The 23847-nt window shown below is 45.9% G+C and overlaps 1 protein-coding gene across 1 annotated transcript in view; it reads right to left on the bottom strand.

Moving 5' to 3' along the window:
- LOC144755524 (C4b-binding protein alpha chain-like) overlaps nucleotides 1-23847 on the bottom strand; it is a 553044-nt gene that overhangs the window by 153160 nt on the left and 376037 nt on the right. Inside the window, exons 11-12 of the mRNA XM_078644533.1 lie at nucleotides 12662-12847; nucleotides 2032-2211 (exon numbers count right to left, since the gene is read on the bottom strand). Of these exons, the coding sequence (XP_078500659.1) occupies nucleotides 2032-2211; nucleotides 12662-12847 (366 nt within the window). The remainder of the gene's footprint in view (nucleotides 1-2031; nucleotides 2212-12661; nucleotides 12848-23847) is intronic.

The raw sequence follows: 23847 nt of genomic DNA, 5'->3' as shown, positions 1-23847 counted from the left end.
CACCCATCTGCAAGGGGATCTCTAATCCCCCATACAAGTGCAAGAGGGTTGCTGCCTGCACAGAGAAACACAGAGCAGATTTTAGCCTGCTACTCCATATTTCACTACATGTGCTGCCTTCAGGGCGGCACAAGCACATGACTGCCCTTGGGGCAGTGCATTCATTCTAATAGGGCTCACCTCCTTGTTTGTGCAGGGGTGTCGTGGTGTAAACAAGGAAAGTGTGCCGTATTCATAATACGGCCCCAGGAGTTCACCAGGGGGCGTATGTATGAAAATCCGTATTTGCGATTCTCAAATAGCGATTTTTTGAGAATCGCTATTTGAGAATTGCAAAATGGGATGTATTTAAAAATTCGCAATTTTTATGAGATTTCTTAGTAATCCTTAATTGCGATTAGCAAATTGCGAAATCGTAATTAAGGAATACCTTCCCATTCATTCCTATGGGCCATGAGTCCCATAGGAATAAATGGGAAGTCATTCTCAATTAGCAATACGATATTTGAGAATTGCAAATTGAGAATAATTTCAAGGGTGCAAGGGTGTCATAAGGACACCCTGATGCGCATGTATGTACGCCACATGGCACCTTGAAAAAATGCAAAAAAGTGGATTTTTGAGAGAAATCATAAATTACCACCAACTTGAAGATGGTGGTAATTTGCGATTTCTTAAGGAGAAATCGCACAACTTGGGTGCTAGTTGCATAGCATTTAAGGAATTGCAATTTGCGATTCCTTCAATGCTTACGCAAAATGAAGGATTGGAAATTTTGCGATTCCTTAATATTGCGATGCGATTTTCCTTATACATCGTGTTTTGCGAATTTTTTGTCGCAAACGCTGCTTTTTTGCGATTCGCAGCGTTTGCGACTAAAAATCTGTTTCATACATATGCCCCCAGGAGGGCAACTCAATATATTGAGCATGTGATGTGTATGTACTCAGCTTTGAATCCTGGTAGGGCGGACTCAGCCTTTCATCTTTCTAAAAAAAAAAATAATAACAAAGACAATGGTCCCAGCCAACGATAGAAGAACAACAAATGAATTCTTACAATCAATGCTTAATTATTTTTGAGCAATCAAATAATTCAGCTCTAAAGAGTCAATCAACTAATATTTTCAAAGACGAAAAAAGTAACAACACCCTGACATGTCAAACCAAGTTGGACACAAGGAGTTTAATAATCACTCCATCGCACATATTTATATACATTTCTACCAAATTTACATTAGCGGTATGAAGAAGCAGAATTGCTAAACAGTGCCAAAAAAAAGAAAAAAGTGCAGTGATAAGAAAAGGGTGAAAAGGCTATTCGGAATTAGTGACACAGAAATGTTATATACAGTTATAATGGTTCAAAATATAAGCTGATGAACAAATATAATATATTTCTTTTTTCTGGCACCGTTTAGCAATTCTGCTTCTTCATACCGCTAATGTAAATTTTTTAGAAATGTATATAAATATGTGCGATGGAGTGATTTATTAAACTCCTTGTGTCCAACTTGGTTTGACATGTCAGGGTGTTGTTACTTTTTTCGTCTTTGAAAATATTAGTTGATTGACTCTTTAGAGCTGAATTATTTGATTGCTCAAAAATAATTAAGCATTGATTGTAAGAATTCATTTGTTGTTCTTCTATCGTTGGCTGGGACCATTGTCTTTGTTATTATTAACTACCCAGGTCCTTGAACCATTCTGGGTTACCCCATTTTTCATAATGGTTTCATCTTTCTAAGCATACACAGGTATTAACTGAGAACTTTTCATAGATGGCCTCAGGTCACCCTAACTAGCAATGCTTTATTCTTCATTCTAAGTGAAGGGCCCCACTGCAAAATGTGACAAGCCGACTCGTCTGCAACATTTCTGATACCTTCTGGAATGAAAATTCAAAGATTCCTATTTTTTATGGCATCATGCATTCCTAGAACCAAATAGAAACATGTTGCATGTTCCTTTCGTACTTTACTTCTTGCCGTTCGTAATTAAAGTCCCATTTCCACCAGAGAAGAAGACTTACGCTGGCAACGCGGTAGACGTGGGAACCATTGGCCGTGTCTTTCGCATGTGGAGTTGTTCGTCCCCACCAACCGGAAGTTCTGATTACACTCTAAGGACACCGAATGTCTGTAGTGAAATGGAGGCTGCAGAGTAGTGACAACTTTTCCATCTTTAAGAACTGGATCGGTGCAAGTAACAACTGGAAAGAAAAAGAAATTTAAAAAATAGAAACTAAAGTTACTTATTCACAGCCCTGCCAAGTGCCACGCATCACGGATTCAAATAACGCATTTCACTAAATTGCCACACTGAAATGCAATGTCACGCAAATAGCATTCCTCAGTACTTAGTACTCGAGGTGATGATGCTCCAGCACGAGCTATCACATTCCAGTGCAGCGCCACTCCGCCCAGGGTTCGCATGTTGCCGCCCCGACTGAGACAGCTTCCTGGGCACACACACAGCTGAAAGCAAATGGTCTTTAAAAGACCATTTGCTTGTTAATGAGGATGTGTTGTTTTTCACCCCTTCCTAGAGCCCCTGCAGCTCCACTCAGCCTATTGCTTGAAGAATTAGCCACCCCCAAAAAATGTCTTACCCCCCCCCCCCCATCCCGAGATTTGGCTCTAGGTGCGCCTCTGTGTGTATGTTTCCTTATGCACAGGCCTTGCCTTAGACGCTGAGGAGTTGAGTGGGACCAGTGGAGTAGGAAAGATGACTTCCAATGCCCGAGCATGGAGACTAGCCTGACATAAGCATGTTGTGCTGGAGGATGGCCGAGTTACAGTTATGATTGGTGCAGCTAGTGTAACTGTGCTCCAGAGATAGTAAGTGCCCTCGAATGAGTAAGGATGTGGAAAACGACGAAGGAGAAAGCAGAGAAAGAGGATGAAGTTACATCCATTTTGAAAAAATTTAAGGACGCCATAGCCATGTCAAATTCCATGCACAGATTAGTTATACTCCGTCACATTTATGGCATTCTAGTCACTATATTTAGTGAAACTGAGCAAAAAAGGCACCACTTTCACCACTGGATGTATGACGGTACGACGCATGGTTTTACCACGCGTACCGTTACAACGCGGTTTTTCAACGCAAGTCGCGGAATTTTTTAATTTACTATTCCAACACCAGCCTACGTACAGTAGGGAAGGTGTTGGATATTAAATTAAATTATTCCTTGTCCTGTTGCGCCCTCCAGCGCAAGTCGTGGTTACGACTTGCGTTCTAAAAACCGCGTTGTAACGGTATGCGGAGTAAAATCCGCGTGGTAAAGGCTGTTCTCCTCACCACTTGTGAGTTATCAGTGGCGGTAGGAGGATTTTTAAACAGATCTGCATACTATATAGTATAAATGAAAATACTGGGATTTTTAATAAGTCTTTCTTCAGCTCTCAGTGTAAAACCTTCATTTACGATTATGTTATAAAATGCACCATTTGGATCCGTATTGCAGACCCCGTGGTCCTGTGATGGATAGGGTGTGAATGCTTAACTCTCTGAAGTGGTGCAATTTCTATCTTGCATTTGGGCCTCTATGAAGCATGCATTGAACCTGATGACAAGGTGTAAAGTCCTGCACTTTGAGTCCCACCAAAAGAATGGAGGGAGGGCGTCAGTAGTTCATATTCCAGAAGACGTTGTTTGGGGTGGTAGTTGGCAAATAGTCTTCCTGATTGGGCAGTAAAGAACATTTAAGGATCAAGTCATCCCAATATCGCTACTTGAAAACTGAATACAAAAGTGCGGTAAAAGCTTTACTTATGAGTAACATGAATTGATAAGTTGAACATTGGGAACTTCATTTAGAAGTAATCATGACATTTCCCTATGATGGACAACCCATTTTGAATATAGTCCAAACATGAAGCACTAACTTACTTTACTGAAGCCCTTGAGCTGAAGGATCAGCTCTTTGTTGTCTAAGTTTTGATTGTAACGGGAAACACTTTACCTTGACTAGATATTCATTAAAATGGAAGAAGGGGCAGATCCCCAGGGGCCTTGTGGGTTACTTGGAGATCAACACAGCTATGTAGGTCTAAGAGTAGCCATTAGGTACAGATTGGAGGGAAAATTTCACCAAGGAACATCACTTTTTCCTAGCAGCTACATCAGTTCTCCGGGGATAAGTGTAGGCTAGAGTGGTAAATGGCACAACGTGTATCTGACAATTCGATGACATGAAAGAGGCATTACCATCCGAATTGCGAGTAGCAAGGAACTCACCTAGGACTTCAATCAATCAATCAATCAATCAGGTCATTTGTAGAGCGCACTACTCACCCGTAGGGTCTCAAGGCGCTGGGAGGGGGGGGGGTGCCGCTACTGCTCGAACAGCCAGGTCTTGAGCTTCTTCCTGAAGGAGAGGTGGTCTTGGGTCAGGCGCAGATTGGTCGGAAGAGAGTTCCAGGTCTTGGCGGCCAGGTAGGAGAAGGATCTTCCTCCTGTTGTCGCTCTTCGAATGCGGGGGACGGCGGCGAGGGCGTGGTTGGTTGATCTGAGGAGGCGCTTGGGAGTGTAGAAGTTGATCCGGTTGTTGAGGTAGCTCGGGCCTTGGTCGTGTAGGGCTTTGTGCGCGTGGGTGAGGAGCCGGAAGGTGATTCTCTTGTTGACCGGGAGCCAGTGCAGATCTCTCAGGTGTCCGGAGATGTGGCTGCGTCGGGGGATGTCGAGGATGAGTCTCGCCGAGGCGTTCTGGATCCGCTGGAGTCTCTTCTGGAGTTTGGCAGTGGTTCCGGCGTAGAGGGCGTTACCGTAGTCCAATCGGCTGGTGACGAGGGCTTGGGTGACCGTCTTCCTCGTCTCGGTGGGGATCCATCGGAAGATCTTACGTAGCATGCGCAGGATGTTGAAGCATGACGAGGAGACGGCGTTGACTTGTCTGGTCATGGAGAGGGAGGAGTCCAGGATGAAGCCCAGGTTGCGTGCGTGGTCCGTCGGTTTGGGTGCGGTGCCCAGGGCGGGGGGCCACCAGGAGTCGTCCCAGGCGGAGGGCGTGGAGCCCAGGATGAGGACCTCCGTCTTGTCTGAGTTCAGTTTCAGGCGGCTGGTCGTCATCCATTCGGCTACGTTTCTCATCCCTTCGTGCAGGTTGGCTCTGGCGGTGGAGGGGTCGTTGGTCAGGGAGAGGATCAGCTGGGTGTCGTCGGCGTAGGAGATGATGTTCAGGTTGTGTTGGCGTGCGATGGCCGCGAGGGGGCTCATGTAGACGTTGAAGAGGGTTGGGCTCAGCGAGGATCCTTGGGGTACGCCGCAGATGACTTTGGTGGCCTCTGACTTGTACGGTGGTAGGCGGACTCTTTGTGTTCTTCCGTCGAGGAAGGAGGTGATCCATTCCAGTGCCTTCTCCTGGATTCCGATGTTGCTGAGGCGCTGTACTAGGGTGCGGTGGCAGACAGTGTCGAAAGCCGCGGAGAGGTCCAGGAGGATGAGGGCCGCTGTTTCTCCGTTGTCCATCAGAGTTCGAAGGTCGTCGGTGGCGGCGATGAGGGCGGTCTCGGTGCTGTGGTTCGCTCGGAAGCCGGACTGTGAGGGGTCGAGGGATCCATTCATCTCGAGGAAGGCGGCCAGCTGTTTGTTGACGGTCTTCTCGATGACTTTGGCCGGGAACGGGAGGAGCGAGATGGGACGGTAGTTCTTGAGGTCGGTGGGGTCTGCTGTGGGTTTCTTGAGGAGAGCGCTGAGTTCGGCGTGCTTCCAGCTCTCAGGGAAGGTGGCGGAGTCGAAGGAGGTGTTGATGATGTCCCGCAGGTGGGGTGCGAGGACAGCGTCGGCCTTGTTGAAGACGTGGTGAGGGCAGGGGTCAGTCGGAGATCCGGAATGGATGGAGTTCATGGTGCGGATGGTGTCTTCGGTGCTGATCGGGGTCCAGGTGCGGAGGGTGGTGGATGGTGGCGTCGTTGCGGTTGTGGCTTGCGTTGGTTGGTTGCTGAAGCTGTTGTGTATGTCCGTGATCTTGTTGTGGAAGTAGGACGCGAGGGAGTTGCAGAGGTCTTGCGACGGTGTGATGTCGTTGTTTCCGGCGTTGGGGTTGGAGAGCTCTTTCACGATGTTGAAGAGTTCCTTGCAGTTGTGTGCGTTGTTGTCCAGCCGGTCCTTGTATGCATTTTTCTTGGTGGCGCGGATCAGTTGGTGGTGTTTCCGGGTGGCGAGCTTGAGGGTGGTCATGTTGTCCGTCGTTGGTTCCCTTCTCCAGGCTTTCTCGAGGGCTCGACAGTTCTTCTTGGAGCACTTGAGTTCGTCGGTGAACCATGGTGTTTTTCTGCTGCAGGATCTGCTGGGCGGGGTCCTTAGAGGGGCGAGTTCGTCCGCGCAGTTGCTGATCCACTTCGTGAGGTTGTCGGCGGCCTGGCTGGGGTTCGCTGAGTTGGCGGGAGGGTGCTGGCTCAGGGAGGCGGTGAGCTGGTCGGCTGTGATCTTGTTCCAGCTTCTTCGAGCAACCTGTTGCTGGAGGTGGTGGATCGTCGTTCTTCTGAAGGTGAAGTGGACGCAGCTGTGGTCCGTCCAGTGGAGTCCTGTAGCGTGGCTGAAGGTGACGTCTTTGCTGGATGAGAAGACGGCGTCGAGTGTGTGTCCGGCGAGGTGGGTGGGGGTGGTTACCAGTTGCTTGAGTCCGAGGTTGTCGAGGTTGTCGAGCAGGGTGGTGGTGTTGCGGTCGTTGTTGTTCTCCAGGTGGAAGTTGAGGTCCCCCAGGAGGATGTAGTCGGCGGAGGGGAGAGCGTGCGGGCTGACGAAGTCGGCGATGTCCTCGCTGAATCGTGTGCGTGGACCCGGGGGTCGGTAGATCAGGGTGCCTCTGAGGGTAGTCTTCGGGTTGGTGTGGATCTGGAAGTGCAGGTGTTCAGCGGTGGTGAGGGTGTCGTCGGTGTTGGTCGTGATGCGGATGGTGTCTCTGTGGATGATGGCGATGCCTCCTCCGGTCTGGTTGTCGCGGTCCCTCCGGGTGATCTTGTAGCCCTCTGGGATGGCGATGGCGATGTCTGGGGCTGAGGAGGCGTTCATCCAGGTCTCGGTGATGAAGGCAACGTCGGGGGCGGTTGTGTCGAGCAGGTTCCAGAGTTCTACGGCGTGTCTGTGGATGGAGCGGGTGTTGAGCAGGATGCACTTGAGGTGGGTGCTGCTGGAGTTCGGCTTGTCGGGTGCAGGGAAGGTCCGGATGCATGTGAACTTGCAGGCGAGGCAGCTGAAGGGTCCGTGGGTGTGCTTCGGGGCGGCTCGGTGACATCCTGGGATGTGGCCGGTGTTGAGTGCGGTGAGGTCGGCGGCGCTGTAGGTTCGTCGGGTCGGCTTCCGTCGGTGGGGGCCAGGGGTCCTGGCGCTGGGCGCGGTCCAGGCGCGGACGGGCGCAGACGGGCTTACCTTTGGCGCGCCTTCGGCGCACAATCGGCGCGCCCGCTGCGCGTCAACGCTGCGCGTTCGCACGGTCGCCATTTAAGGCCAAGTGCGCGGGTGGGCGGAGCAGCTGGGAGGCGGGAGCGGGGAGGGAAACAGAAGAGAAAAGGGGCGGGGCTTAAGGCGGTGGCGGGAAGCGGGGGCAAAGCGCGATGATGAGCGGCAATTTACAAGCGCTAATCTGAGTGAAACAAGGAAAAAATACAGTTACACACAATCTGGGGGGAACAAGCGCAAATACAGGCAAAAAGCGGGTGAAAACTACAGAGAAACACGATCTGGGGAGAACAGGCACAAATTCAGGCAAAAAGCGGGTGAAAACTACAGAGAAACACGATCTGGGGAAGAAATAAAAAACAAGCACAAATTCAGGAAAAAACAAGCACAGTTACTGGAAAAAACGGGGGAAACACCACGGAGATCGCTCAGGGCGGCAGCGAGGCCGGCGCTGAGACAGAGGCAGGCACTGGGGGGCACACGCAGCAGCTGGTGGCCGTGCGGCGCGGGGGTGTCCCACAAGTGGGTCACACTCACCTGTGTCGCACGGTCGCCATTTAAGGCCACGTGCGCGGGTGGGCGGAGCAGCTGGGAGGCGGGAGCGGGGAGGGAAACAGAAGAGAAAAGGGGCGGGGCTTAAGGCGGTGGCGGGAAGCGGGGGCAAAGCGCGATGATGAGCGGCAATTTACAAGCGCTAATCTGAGTGAAACAAGGAAAAAATACAGTTACACACAATCTGGGGGGAACAAGCGCAAATACAGGCAAAAAGCGGGTGAAAACTACAGAGAAACACGATCTGGGGAGAACAGGCACAAATTCAGGCAAAAAGCGGGTGAAAACTACAGAGAAACACGATCTGGGGAAGAAATAAAAAACAAGCACAAATTCAGGAAAAAACAAGCACAGTTACTGGAAAAAACGGGGGAAACACCACGGAGATCGCTCAGGGCGGCAGCGAGGCCGGCGCTGAGACAGAGGCAGGCACTGGGGGGCACACGCAGCAGCTGGTGGCCGTGCGGCGCGGGGGTGTCCCACAAGTGGTACTTCACTTCTAATCTACTAATGGTACAACAAGCACAAATTACGGCAAAAACAAGCACAGGCTTCTGGAAAAACAAACAAGCACAAATTCCGGCAAGGCAGCAGAACCAGCGCGCAAGGGAGGAGCAAGGCGGCCGCTAGACCGGCGGCGAGGCAGACAGGCACAGAGGGGCACACGCAGCAGCTGGTGGCCGTGCGGCGCGGGGGTGTCCCACAAGACTTCTATCTGACCCTCTCCGTCCTATGGCGGTGGTGGACTTTGGACTGTCATTTGTTGGGATTCATCTACAGGAGGACTTTAGTTGATGAGTAGGGTGGAACAGACGGATATGCTAAGTACTGGTTGAAAATTATTGGGGAGAACAGGCTGTATGACGCATGGCTCTTAAGGGCGGCAGGCTGTAGACGACAGATGTTAGGGGGTTGTTAAGAATAGCCCCTACTGCAACCTCTTGGGAAGTTATAGAAGCGTTGGCTGGATAGATTGCAAGCAAATGACTTGACTTTATTTGGCTCTGCAAGGAGGGATTTTGGGGTGTTACACCCCCTCTAATATATGCAGTTTCTGGAAATACGTTGGGTACATGTGTGGTCAGTCGGATATGTTGAGGTGCTTGTCGGACTTCACCAGGAATTTTAACATACACACAAAAAAAAAGCACACACACTCTCTGAAAAGTTTCAAAAAGTGTTATTTTACAAAATATTGTATTTTCCCTCACCCTTTCCAATCCGCATTTCTCTTGATTTCGACTGCCCACTAAACCCTTTTATTACTCTGACGCATGATTTTTGAAACATCTGAACCCCTTCTTCTCCCCCCACCCCTAATCTTACTGACCAAGTTAATCCCCTGGGTCTTTCTTTAAATAGTGTTAAACAAGGGTGAGGAGGGCCCGGCGCCTAGTATTTTAAAGGCATCTCCGAATTGCTTTTACTTGCCCAAACCTACTGTTGAAACAGAAGTTTGGGTGACCGCGAGTCTGTGCAGACATTCTGTGGCCTTCACCTTGGCAAGCCAGAACTTGCCAGTGCTGAAATTGTGCCTCATTGTTCCCGAAGGAATAACTGTGCGGCCAGGGACTCTCTAAGCTGGACTGGCCTCCCTCAAGATTTGTTGGTAAAATGCCCAAGCCTACAACCCATCAGGTCAATATGCTTTCACCTTGTGCACAGTCTGTCTAACCCAGTGCCTCACTAAAGCTGCCACTGCATAAACAGATGCACTGGTACCTGGAGAGGGGAAACAGCCTTAATAACGAATCTTTAACAATGAGTGTAGTAAACAACGAGTCTTAAACAACAACCTTTCCATGAGCCACGACATCCTATACCACGATGTACACGAAAAACGACCACCTCAGGTTTTCATGAAACTGGCCAATAGATGACACTGCAACCACGATTTAGGAAGGGCACGAGTAAGATACCTACCAGTTTTGTATGCCGTCAAGTTATGCATCTTCGTTTTGCTGCATCGTGGTTTGGAGGGAAATGGCAGTGGTTCACAGCACGGACAGGCGAGCAGCAGCACAGAAACCAAGTGAGGAGCAGTGAAGATTCCCACTGAGAAACTTACATACAGGGTATTGAGAGTTTTATAAAGGGAGAGGAGAGGTTAAGGAGTCGAGCTCCATTCCGGCTGTAATTACTTGTCTGCGTGTCCGTGGCAACACCAACGAAGATAGGAAAGTAGATGGAAATGATCCTGAAATAATCATCAAGCATATCCTGTTTTAGAGGGAGCTAGTGTCAAATATCCCCTGCCGGCCCTGGCCAATGAGGCAGAAGCTGAAGGTTCTCCATTAGGCCATCCAAATGTATTTTGAAATTATAAAATAATATAGTATGTAAAACATATGAAGGACTTATATTTTGTTGTTTTCGAGTGTTTATTACCGTCTTTTTGTAAGTTCATCCATATTTCTAAAAACGATTATTACATTGATAATTTGTTACTTTAAACATTCTTCACTTGAAATTGTTTATTAAAAAAGACATGCGTTGTTTTGAGAATATAGTTGTATATTTGGGTAATGTGGCAATTATTTGTCGTGGTTAAGGAAGTCTTAGCTAAGAATGTACTGGTTTGTCTTAGTTCGTTGTTTAATCTTCGTGGTTTAGGCATTCGGTCTTTGAGTAGTAGTTGTTTAATCATACATCCGAGCCTGTAGGTGATTGATTGCATTAGGCCACGGGTACTCATAGTACAGCCCGCGGGCCGCCAGCAGCCCGGCACGACTTTCCTGGCGGCCCGCGGACCTTTCAGACATCTACCAGTGTGACTCGGAGACTCTGCTGCTCTGTGGGGGCCAGCCATAGTCAGAGTGGAGCTGCGGCGCTAAAAAGTGAAATACAACACAGCCTCATTAACACGCGAATGGCCTTTTAAAGACCTGTGAAGTGCTCGGGTGCGGCTCAGTGTGTGTGTGCCCGGAAGCTGTCTCAGCCCGGGCACACACAGGAAGGGTGAGATGACGGAGAGGGAGGGAGGGAGACAGAGGGAGAGGGAGGGAGGGAAAGGGCAGGAGAGAGAGGGGAGGGAGGGAAAGGGAGGGAGAGGGAGGGGGAGGGAGGGAAAGGGAGACAGAGGGAGAGGGAGGGAGGGAAAGGGCGGGAGAGAGAGGGGATGGAGGGAAAGGGAGGGAGAGGGAGGGGGAGGGAGGGAAAGAGAGACAGAGGGAGAGGGAGGGAGGGAAAGGGAGACAGAGGGAGGGAGGGAGGGAAAGGGAGGGAGAGAAAGGAAGAGGGAGGGAAAGGGAGGCAGAGTGATGGAGGGAAAGGGAGACAGAGGGAGGGAAAGGGAGACAGAGGGAGAGTGAGGGAGGGAAAGGGAGACAGAGGAATGGAGAGGGAGGGAGGGAAAGGGAGACAGAGGGAGAGTGAGGGAGGGAAAGGGAGACAGAGTGAGGGAGGGAAATGGAGACAGAGTGGGGGAGGGAAAGGGAGACAGAGGGAGAGTGAGGGGGGAAAGGGAAACAGAGACAGAGTGAGGGAGGGAAAGGGAGACAGAGTGAGGGAGGGAAAGGGAGACAGATGAAGAGTGAGGGAGGGAAAGGGAAACAGAGACAGAGTGAGGGAGAGTAAGGGAGGGAAAGGGAGAGAGTGAGGGAGGGAAAGGGAGACAGAGGGAGAGTGAGGGAGGGAAAGGGAGACAAAGGGAGAGTGAGGGAGGGAAAGGGCGGGAGAGGGAGATTGAGGGAGGGAAAGTGGGGGAGAGGGAGTGAGGGAAAGGGAGGGGGAGGGAGGGAGAGAAAGGCAGGGAAAGGGAGGGAGGGAAATGGAGGGAAAGGGAGACAGAGGGAGGAAGAGAGAGGGAGAGGCAGGGAAAGGGAGGCAGAGTGAGGGAGGGAAAGGGAGACAGAGGGAGAGTGAGGGAGGGAAAGGGAGACAGAGGGAGAGGGAGGGAGAGTGAGGAAGGGAGGGAAAGGGAGACAGAGGGAGAGGGAGGGAGGGAAAGGGAGGGAGAGGGAAGGGGAGGGAGACAGAGGGGGAGGGAGGGAGAGGGAGAGTGAGGGTGGGAAGGGAGGGAGAGAAGGGAGGGAGAGGTAGGGAAAGGGAGACAAAGGGAGCGTGCAGGAGGGAAAGGGAGACAGAGGGAGAGTTAGGGAGGTAAAGGGAGACAGATGGAGAGTGAAGGAGGTAAAGAGAGAGGGAGGGAGAGTGCGGGAGGGAAATGGAGACAGAGGGAAAGTGAGGGAGGGAAAGGGAGACAGAGGGAGAGTGAGGGAGGGAAAGGGAAAGGGAGACAGAATGAGGGAGACAGAGTGAGGGAGACAGAGTGAGGCAGAGAGAGCGAGAGAGCGGTAGAGAGAGAGAGAGAGAGAGAGAGAGAGAGAGAGAGAGAGAGAGAGAAAGCGAGAGCGAGAAAGAGAGCGAGAGAGAGATGTGTGTATGCCGGGTCTGGTGGCTCAGTGGACAAAGGCGTCCGCTGCAGGGACAAGTGATCAACCTCATGGTCAGTTTTTTTTTGTTGCTCTAGCCCCGCCCCCACCCCCACTGACCCCGCCCCCACTGGTGCGGCCCTCAGACACAAACTACACTGTAAATTTGGCCCCCGAGAGAAAGTTTGTGAGTACCCATGCATTAGGCAATACCTGTTCTTCAGCTGCACACATAAAACCGCGCTCATACTTCAAACTACTGTTAATAAAAACAAATTAACTTGGTTCTTCTTGCGCACCATTCATCCACCATGAAGACTGCAATAATACCTCTACAGAAAGTTCGAGTCCCACTCCAACTTTCATTTTCTTGACAAGTAATTGTTTTGCTTCCAACAAGCAAAAGATTCTCCGAGTTACACCGGTACTCTATGGTTTCCTTGTATCCATACTCTTCTCGGTTCGTGCCGTTGTGCATCCCGTTTTCTATATCTGGAGGTTTGCTGCAACTTACAGCTAAAAACAGAGGAAAAAAGAACATTTCAATACGCTCACTGCCTGGTAGTTGTATCACTGCGATCAAACTTATTTTGTCGCTAAAAAACAATTTCTTACCGGTAACAATGGTTCTGCGCCTTGAAATGCTTCAAGATGAACTTGCTGTATTAGTGCCGTCTAGTGTTTGGGTCCAAAAGTGTTTGTTGGAATGACTCATATTTACACCCACAATGTGTACAATGGCTCCCTCGGGAGAAGCGTCTCTCTGCCTTAGCGTCTATGGCAGAACAACCACTGTTCATTTTCTGTGCAAATCACACAGATTTATTCATCACTGTATGGATAGTAACTGATTCAGAAAAACACAAACGATAGCTACTCTAACAAGCATTTGCAATGCAATAGGTCTGCGCATTTGCGGGAGTTTAAACAATTGACATTGTAAATGACAAGGCTTTTTATTTATATGTTTTGATAATTAAAACAGGAATAAAAGGCATTGTCATGTACAATGTCAATTGAGGTGAAACATTTGTAAATGCGAGGCCTACCCTGGCTGCCCTGGCTGCTTAGAAAGTGAAAGTGCACATGTTGCGCTGATGTTGCAGGAAAGCATGTTGTGCCTGCAGTAGGAGAAACTATTTAAAGAAAATAGTGCTTACAGACAAAAGAAGACGTACGGTGTAACATACGAAGTAAAAGGTCCTCATGGGAGGTTATGAATGAAGGCAAAGCGGTACTAAAGAGGAACTAACAAGCTTATTACTTAATCAGAAGCCAGCATTTACGAATGACAATGACACAAGCCAATGACAAATATAGGCGGAGAGTAGGCGGGGCTTCTGTTCCATATTGCAATACAGCATGGCTCGCAGAGCTGCACATGCGGTGCCCAGGCCCAACCTGACAACAGCACAGTAAAGGTGATAAGTGACAAAAAGTGAAAAAGTGTACTAGTGTTTCTTAAAAAGAACAAACATCCTATGCTATCGTTGACAGACCAATACATTAATTCATTACAGCAGACTCACATTTTAAGTTCACTTTATGGCGCAACAATGAATTTTCGGTCAACAACTACAACTTGACGTGACCAATTCAATAACTCAAAAAGGATTTTCTTCAGGACAAAGGGGAGCAACCTCCCTTACCGAATATTCCCCTGGGGTGCGCAACAAATGATTGAATCTGCTGCCTTGTAACATTTATTGTTCCCAATAACTCCATGTGTTCTCACACGAGCTGGAGCCAAAGCTTCCAGAGGGCACTGATCAGGAGTGGTTGTTAAAAGGGAAGGTAAAGTGTGGGACTTTGGAGGGATCATATTTACAATTCCCACTCCAAACAAAGCAATAGTATAGGATATGTTGGACTTTGCACATGTCACTATTACTATTCCCACTGCAGCATAAGCAATAGTAGGCACAGTGCTGGACTTTGAAGGCTGAGAATTTCAATTCCAGCACATAAATTAAAATACACAAAAGCAGGCACACACAACATATGTATATATATATATATATACATAAAGTAGCTCCAAAATCCCAAAAAAATACCCAGCCGGGTTGATTAGGACACAAAGCACTCCCAAGCACGACAGTCGCTTCCAGCAGGGGTAGGTTTATTTCGATAGACGCGTTTCTGGAGATAAGACTCCCTTCGTCAGTATTTACATCAGTGCAACCAAGAACTGAGTCCTTATCTATGTTTCCCATAAATCATGGACATAAACGAGGTACTAATGGAACGCCTCATGAGCGCCATCTTAGAAAGTGCAAATACATGAATTAACCAAACATTGCTTGTAAGTATGTTACACCATAAATTAAGCCGTGTATCGGCAAATTCATCATCCTAATAATTACCCGTATCATTTATAATCAGACAACCATTAATATCTGACTTGCAGGGCTAAGATGACTAAAACTTCAACCTGTCTATCAAATCATCGATCAATGATAGAAACATCAGGAGAATCTCGCCGTGGATCGGCATTGGCAGCCCAAAGGACTGCCCACTAGAGGTGGAACTAAGTATACAGCAATGTATTATACAAATATTAACAAAAAGTTAATAAAAGTGGCATCTTACACCCCAAGCCTCAACTTGATTTAAAGAACCATCAAAAAGTAATAAATAAATCATCATCCAATCAACATTAATACAGATTCCATAACCAAACATTTTTCACTTTCGCATCGTTATCAACCCAAGTGTGAGGCCAGTTCTTCTCCCATGTTCAATCCCTTAGGTGCTTTGGTTTCTAAATCTATGATATAACGGGACTCGAGTCTCCTTAAAGAAAGCAATCTATTGCCCCCTCTAGGATTTACTTCTACTCTGTCCAAACAGAAATATCTCAAAAGGTTCCTGTCACTATTGTGTTTAATGGAGAAGTGGCGTGCCACAGGATAAGTAAAATCCTTATTTGCTATTGCACGCATGTGCTCCAATATCCTTAATTTGACCGGATTGATCGTACTTCCCACATATCTCAACATGCAAGGACATACTAGGCAATAAACTGCATGGTCAGAGTGACAAGACACGAATTTACTAATCTTCTTCCCTCTACTATGTCCCGGGACCTCATAGCTCAAAGTTCTTTTGCTAGCAGAGCAGGCCTTGCACTTTCCACACGGAAAGAAGCCCTGGGCTTCCTTCAGCGTACCCTGTCGCTTCTCAATGGGTCGAAGGTAGCTATGGACCACTTGGTCGCGTAGTGATCTCGCCTTCCTGTATACCTCACGCAGTTTATGGGAGTCCGCAGAGTAGGAAGTAATCATGCGGAATTTGCCCTCTGTGCTAGAGACTGGTTTTTTTGTGAAAAGACTGGATCGAGAAACACTCCTAACTTTCTTCAGGGTCTCTTTTAGAACATGGGGACTATATCCTCTTCACTGTAACTGGGGGGGCAGGATGCACACCTCTTAATCCATTTCTCGAACTCATTTCTTATGATCTGAAGCTTGCGTGCTGATTGAGTCTGGTGCCATGCCCTATTGGCACTCAAGTTAACAACTTCACTGTAGTGGGGGCTACATATAGCCCCAAAACAATCGCACAGCTTGATGTGCACAATTGCAAAAATGTTTACTTATTTCTTCAACACTCATCCATTTTACTCCGTAGTTTTCAAATTTATCATGCTTATTCTTCTATTTTAGTTCGAGTCCACACGCAAAAGTGTAAATGCTATTTCCGAGTTTTTACTGTTCAATCCATGTCTATCCAGACTTTAAGAATGAGCAGGACTAAAGCATAAATTCATTTCAGGCAGCGTTTATTCAACAAATACCCAATGCATTTCGGGCACAACGCCCTTCTTCGGGGGTGTCTGTAAACAAATAAAGATAACCACAATCACAAAATGAATTATCCACTTCCATATTAGCATTACCAACTACTAACCCAATATGATTGAAGCTATTGCACGATTCCAGAAAATATTTATATATTTCAAAGGCTTCATGCCACAAATCTATGCATTACGAGAGACCCTGAGTACCAAGCGGTTTTATTAATTTACTCCTCCCTGTTTGAATCCTTGTCACATTCCCATTATGCGAACAGTCAAAACCACCCCATCGCCCAATTCCTTACATGCAATTTTACGAACAGTTGAAACCTCACCATCACCCGGTTCCCTACGTTCAAGTTTCTCACAATGCCTTTCAAATATTCCCTTGCAGTGTATCACTAGTGTGCCCCTTCGAAACCTTTCCATATTCAAAAACCCTCTGCATGCACTCTTTTTACCAATAGTAAACCGTATACAGAACGCCGAGGCTTGTCTCTCGTGTTTACTTCCATTCCGTGATTCTCAAACAATTTTAACCTCTCTCTGTACCCACCCCTCCACACTTAGTGCTTTGCCCACCAAACCATGCCTTTGCAATGTGCGCCACTTGTCACGTACCTGCCTTCTGTTATTTAAAAACCGTACTATCTTCCTCCGTCTAAACTTCCCATTGATCTCCCTCCCTGAAACCCTCTCTTATAAACACCTGGTTTCAACTTCCCAATTAGGCTCGCAGTTAAAATTTCCCGCCCTCCTAGTGTCACTTATTGAGTTTTGTTCGTGAAACACTACTTCGCCCATAATGCAATTCAAATGAATTTAACCGTTCAGTGCAATTCACGATAATGTTGCTGAATGTAAAACAATGGTATGCCAAATTGTACACAACTTATAGAGTGTGAATATTCAATGTCATTTTCGTCTGAAATAAAATCCTCGAGCGTCTCTGTCACTGTCTTTGATGAACCACGTTGATGTTACTGGCGTGCAGACTCGTGTTTTGTTGCCATCATTTCTTCTATATTCTTTATCTTCATCTGTGGGTGCTATCCTGGTGTAGTGCATTTTGTAAACTGCACTGTAACTGGGGGGGGCAGGATGCACACCTCTTAATCCATTTCTCGAACTCATTTCTTATGATCTGAAGCTTGCGTGCTGATTGAGTCTGGTGCCATGCCCTATTGGCACTCAAGTTAACAACTTCACTGTAGTGGGGGCTACATATATCCTCTTACCACAAATCTCTCTATACATTCCCTGGCTGCTTCCTCTGAGGAAACTGCGTGAGGTATTGTCCAAGCATTGGCATATTCTAAAAGCGGACCCAATCATTGGCTCTGACATACCGAATATGCCATTAATTACATACAGGAAGGCGAGATCACTACGCGACCAAGTGGTCCATAGCTACCTTCGACCCATTGAGAAGCGACAGGGTACGCTGAAGGAAGCCCAGGGCTTCTTTCCATGTGGAAAGTGCAAGGCCTGCTCTGCTAGCAAAAGAACTTTGAGCTATGAGGTCCCGGGACATAGTAGAGGGAAGAAGATTAGTAAATTCATGTCTTGTCACTCTGACCATGCAGTTTATTGCCTAGTATGTCCTTGCATGTTGAGATATGTGGGAAGTACGATCAATCCGGTCAAATTAAGGATATTGGAGCACATGCGTGCAATAGCAAATAAGGATTTTACTTATCCTGTGGCACGCCACTTCTCCATTAAACACAATAGTGACAGGAACCTTTTGAGATATTTCTGTTTGGACAGAGTAGAAGTAAATCCTAGAGGGGACAATAGATTGCTTTCTTTAAGGAGACTCGAGTCCCGTTATATCATAGATTTAGAAACCAAAGCACCTAAGGGATTGAACATGGGAGAAGAACTGGCCTCCCACTTGGGTTGATAACGATGCGAAAGTGAAAAATGTTTGGTTATGGAATCTGTATTAATGTTGATTGGATGATGATTTATTTATTACTTTTTGATGGTTCTTTAAATCAAGTTGAGGCTTGGGGTGTAAGATGCCACTTTTATTAACTTTTTGTTAATATTTGTATAATACATTGCTGTATACTTAGTTCCACCTCTAGTGGGCAGTCCTTTGGGCTGCCAATGCCGATCCATGGCGAGATTCTCCTGATGTTTCTATCATTGATCGATGATTTGATAGACAGGTTGAAGTTTTAGTCATCTTAGCCCTGCAAGTCAGATATTAATGGTTGTCTGATTATAAATGATACGGGTAATTATTAGGATGATGAATTTGCCGATACACGGCTTAATTTATGGTGTAACATACTTACAAGCAATGTTTGGTTAATTCATGTATTTGCACTTTCTAAGATGGCGCTCATGAGGCGTTCCATTAGTCCCTCGTTTATGTCCATGATTTATGGGAAACATAGATAAGGACTCAGTTCTTGGTTGCACTGATGTAAATACTGACGAAGGGAGTCTTATCTCCAGAAACGCGTCTATCGAAATAAACCTACCCCTGCTGGAAGCGACTGTCGTGCTTGGGAGTGCTTTGTGTCCTAATCAACCCGGCTGGGTATTTTTTTGGGATTTTGGAGCTACTTTATATTACCGCGGACACCAACGCGGTTTAAAGCACCCGCTACAAGAGTGACTCGTTTTCCTTGGTGTAAGAAGGGAGCGTGCATATATATATACATACACAAATAGATTTTTTTTGATGTTATCAATTGTGTAATAGGGCATGAGTGATGTAATATGTGAAGTAAGTATTCTAATACAAACAATGGGGTCCTATAGGCACTTGGTAATAAATAAATAAATAAATAAATCCACATTTGTAAAGCGCACAATCACCCATAAGGGTCTCTAGGCGCTGGGGGCCGTCGGGAAGATTAAGCAAGCTATTGCCCAGAGTCACATGGTGCTAGGCTAACCTGCCGCCGGAGCCGGGGATCGAACCCTGATCCCCAGATTCCAGCGTCAGTCGCCCTGGCCGCGGCGCCACACCTCTCCCTAATAAGGTGTGTCTACATGTGGTTTTTAGTGTATCCATGTTCTAAAGGCACAACTTGGGTTTCAAGTCTTTGCATGTTGAGTCTTTTGCTAAGCTTGTAATGTGTGAAACAGGAGAGCTATCTGCATGGACCTGTAGGAGTTTTTTTATTTATCTGTTCGTTTTTATATTTCTAGATAAGATCCCCCTTCCCACTTTTATTACTTGTCTGTGCCCTGAACTAGCTGTGTGGTCAGCTGACTACTTGACACCGAAACGCATGCTGGCACCTGCGCTTCAGTTGGACTGACACCAGAAAAGGTGTATACTATACTTATGAGCTGTGGTTTTTCTCCTATTCCTATGACTGAAAATTGATTTATAGGTAAACTTTTTGTACAGTATGGGCCTGATTCACAATGGTCAAGTTAGACGAAAGTCTAACTTTATGACTTTCATTATTCACAACGGGCAATTACTGAGTGGTATGTATGTAGTTTGATAGTGTGAAGTGGATTCTTTTTTGCTGATTGGGGGTTGTGGCAGTCATTATATATAAATGGTGTGCTTGAACCATTACTCAATATTTGTATACAATTTCTGAATAAATGAAGAAACTGGTATATTTTCCATTGTAATACGTTTTTGTGGTGTTCCATTTAATTTACTATTTGTTTTGTTAGCGTCTTTTGGAAGTGAGTTGTTTATTCCTTATATGTGAGGTAAGTCACAGTGTATGGTGAGGGCGCAAATTATAGTTACTTTAGGTCATGAGTTATAGTTATAAAAAATATGCATAACTGGTGAATTCCAGTGGTTGAGTTCATTTAATGGCGTGTTTTAACTGATATTTTCACCTAACTAGAACATCACTTTTACCTTTGTTTTTGCAGTGAATGTCTATTTTTTAAAATGTAAAGTAAGAGGTCCATCACTGTGAGCGGTACAGGGTTGGGCTCAGGACGTGGCCAAATGCACAGCTGACTATGTCATGATGGTTGTTGGTGCCACTGCTGCTTGTAGGGGCATCACCAGCATCATTTTTTTAATTAAATATTTTTTATTCGATTTTTTATCACAGAGTAGAAAACAACAAATATTATATGAAAAGAGAAAAAAATAGAATATGCATTTTAGAATATACATTGCTAAAAGAATATGCTGCAAGGACAACAAAAGAGAAAAAAAAAAACAGTTTTGCTTAAATCCAGTAATCCAGTCCGTGACTGGAGCCCAAATCTTAATACCAGCGGTCCTCTTTTTCTGACCCGTAGTCCTATATAAAGCCAATTCAAGATTATACATTGCTAAAAGACGAGCGCGCCACGTGGCAAAAGAGGGGGGATCGTGACTAATCCAATCATGAGTGATACATGTGCGCACTAGCGCCGTACAGATGAATACAAAACTTTTTCTGTACTCAGAGAAAGTATTAAGACATACATCTGACGTTACACCTAACACAACCAATTACCCAGTTATGATTAGCAGTGTACCCAATAATAGTCCCAAGAATTGTTCAATGGAGGAAAATAAATCAGCTACTTTGGACAAGCAAAAAACATATGCACAACGTCAGCTGCAGCTTCACCACATCTGCTGCACGTAGTCCCAACCGTTGTTCCCCATTTAGCTATCTTGCCAGGCATGTAGTACAGATCAAATAGAGCCATGTAATGTTGGGAACGCATCCTTCCTGTCATTTGAACCCTATTTGCTAAACATATTGATTCCTCCATATTAGCTATGTTGATACCCAGCTTTGTTGCCATCTTATTATGATAGTGCTCTAGATCATCAGGAAGTGATATGATAAGTTGTGCATAGAATTGGCCTATCGGTGTTTTTCTAAACATACACTCAAAAAGAGGGATTCTCCTCAATTGGGATTCCCCTTGGGGTCCTAAAGTATTCAGATAGCTGCAAATCTGTAAAAACTTTTAAAAAATCACGTTTTGGCAACCCAAATTTATTTTGCAACTCAGCAAAAGAAGCAAAGTGTCCATCTTGCAGTAAATCACCCAGGTACTGAATTCCATGAAAACGCCACCTGTTCGTAATAGAATCTAGAAAGATTGAAGGAAGAGTATCTGGTGCTGCAAAAGGTGTATAAGCAGTAATCTTTGAGAAACGAAGCTGGCGTTTAACATATCTCCATACCACGTAAGCTGATTTCAGGATCTTAAATTAAGTTTTTTTAAAATAACTGGGTTCTATGATTTTGACTAAGCAACCCCTACACCCCTCCCTAAGACCAAATTCATAAATTGAGGGAGAATGGCATAGCAAGATTCTGGCCCTATCACCAATCACCAATGGATTGATAAACTGCATGACTGACGCCAAATAATAGAATATAAAATGCGGTATATACCAGCCACCCCGATCTTTCGGTAGTATCATCTTTTTATATGCCCGTCTCTGACGCTTATAGCCCCACAAAAATCTTGCTGACATCCTTTCTAACTGCTTAAAGCAGCTAGGTGGGAACTCCAGCATTATATTTCGGAACATATAAAGAAGCTTGGGTAATACTGTCATGTTTAAAACATTGATGCGCCCACATAAATGAAGATGGTCTATTCTCTCCAACATTGAGTTGGCTTTTTTCAGAACCGTATTTATATTTAGGTCAGGGATATTGGAAAGAGGCAGTGATATTTTAATACCTAAATAGGTGACTTCTGAGACAGTTCTAATATGCGCCGGGGGGTCCTGACCAACATGAAAGATTTGAGTCTTGGAGATATTCAGCTTGTACCCCGAAAAAAATACAAACTGGGCTGCTAGATCCTCTATCACTGGTACCGCGGTGTTGATATCCGTAGTTGACACAAAAATATCATCCGCGTAAGAGAGCTCTATAATCCCTGTGGGAAACTTGAACCGCTTTGATTTTTTCAGAACAATTCAACTTATTCAGAAACAAATCAATATATAAAGCAAACAAAAGCGGGGAACATGGACACCCTTGCCGTGTTCCCTGAAAAATAAAAAAGGGGGAAGATTCCTGGCCGACCAGCCTGATAGAGGCGGTTGGAGAGAAGTAAAGAGCCTTCAAGGCAGAGATTATTTTTGGACCAAAACCCTTCTGATAGAGAAGATCCCATAGGTATGGCCAGGCGACCCTGTCAAATGCCTTTTCGGGATCCAACAGGGTAACTTCCATTGTGGTCTCAGTTGCCAGAGCCCAGTCCACGAGAGCAATAAGAGGACAAACATGGTCAGTGGTATCACGATTCGGAATAAATCCATGTCGGAATTGGGATACAATAGATGGAATTATGCCAGATATCCGTGCGGCTAAAATTTTTGAATAAATCTTGCTATCCGCATTAATTAATGATATGGGCCGATAAGATGCAGGCAACAAAGGTGTTTTGTCTTTTTTCAAAAAAGCTATAATCGTCGAGAGGCGCCAGGATGCCGGGGCATAACCCTTCTGTGCTTCCAAAAAGTCTAGCATCAGATCTTCCTTTAGCAAATGCCGAAACATCCTGAAGAACTCCAACGGAATGCCATCTGGGCCCACCGCCTTGCCTAAAGCAAGTGATAGGATAGCAGCCTCAGTTTCACTCCCATTTTATATCTCTTTCTAGATCTGTAAACTGATCTAAGGTTAACATGGACATTCCAGTACTGGCACTAAAATCCAGAAAAGATTCAGAGGTATAACCTATTATGTCATCCTTGTATAATTTGCTTTAGTATTGGCGAACTACTTCCAAAACTTCATCTGCTTTTTCGTGAGTTTGCCCTGCCTCATCCTGAATACTATCAATGCGATTAGTCGCCTCTTTTTGTCGTATCTTTTTGGCTGATATACACTCATAAACTTGCGAGCGATGAACTGCTATTTGTGCCGCTAGTTTCCTGGCAAAGGACTCATAAAGCCTTGACTTTTGAATGGCCAACTCCAACGATATTTGCTCTATATTTTGGCCAGAGATAACGGCTGTCATGAGTTTGGATTCAAATTCCTGCAACTTTTTAAGCTCTGCTACTAATAGCTCCTGAGTTTTCCGCAGATTATTAATTGAATAAGACAGCGTCTCCCCCCGTACCCCTGATTTAAAAGCATCCCAGATTAAACCTACAGGGGCAGATCCTTGGTTAAAATTAAAGAAATCAACAATCCACTTCCCGATATGTTCAATATACAGTGGATCAGCTAGTAGTTTTCCTAATTCTAACATGATCAGGTTATGGTCCGAAATTATTTTAGGGAGAATATCAGACCTGGAATTCTTAACAAATCCAGTGGCGATAAAAATATAATCTAATCGAACAAATTTCTGATGCGGGGCAGAAAAAAAAGTGACACCAGGAATACCCAAACCTTTAACATACCCTACATCCGCTAAACCAAACTCTTTGATTAGCCATCTCATAGCTTTGTAGACTTTCTTCTTTTTACCTTGATACATGAGATCACTAGTTATATCAAACAGGCCATCCAGGTGAAGATTAAAGTCAGGGGCATCAGCAGCATCAAAGTATGTTTTAAAAAAAAAAGTCCTTGTTGAGCATTATGGGTGTTCCTCAGCTGAAGTAGTAAATGTGGAATTAGTGGCCACTTCGCACTGCTCATTTCACAGTTGTTTTTAGAAAAACACATTTGGGGCAGTCGCGGACTGCATGACTCGCGGGGGAGTGGGTGGTGGGGGTCAGGTGGGGGTTCGCATGGGGGAGATTTAAAAATACAAAATCAACTTACCCTACCGGGATCTGCGCCGCCTCCGCTCC

Source organism: Lissotriton helveticus, chromosome 5_1 (assembly GCF_964261635.1).
Source record: "Lissotriton helveticus chromosome 5_1, aLisHel1.1, whole genome shotgun sequence".
Classification (NCBI taxonomy): domain Eukaryota; kingdom Metazoa; phylum Chordata; class Amphibia; order Caudata; family Salamandridae; genus Lissotriton; species Lissotriton helveticus.
The sequence above is the reverse complement of the archived record's forward strand: the minus strand, read 5'-3'. Positions and strand labels throughout refer to the sequence as shown.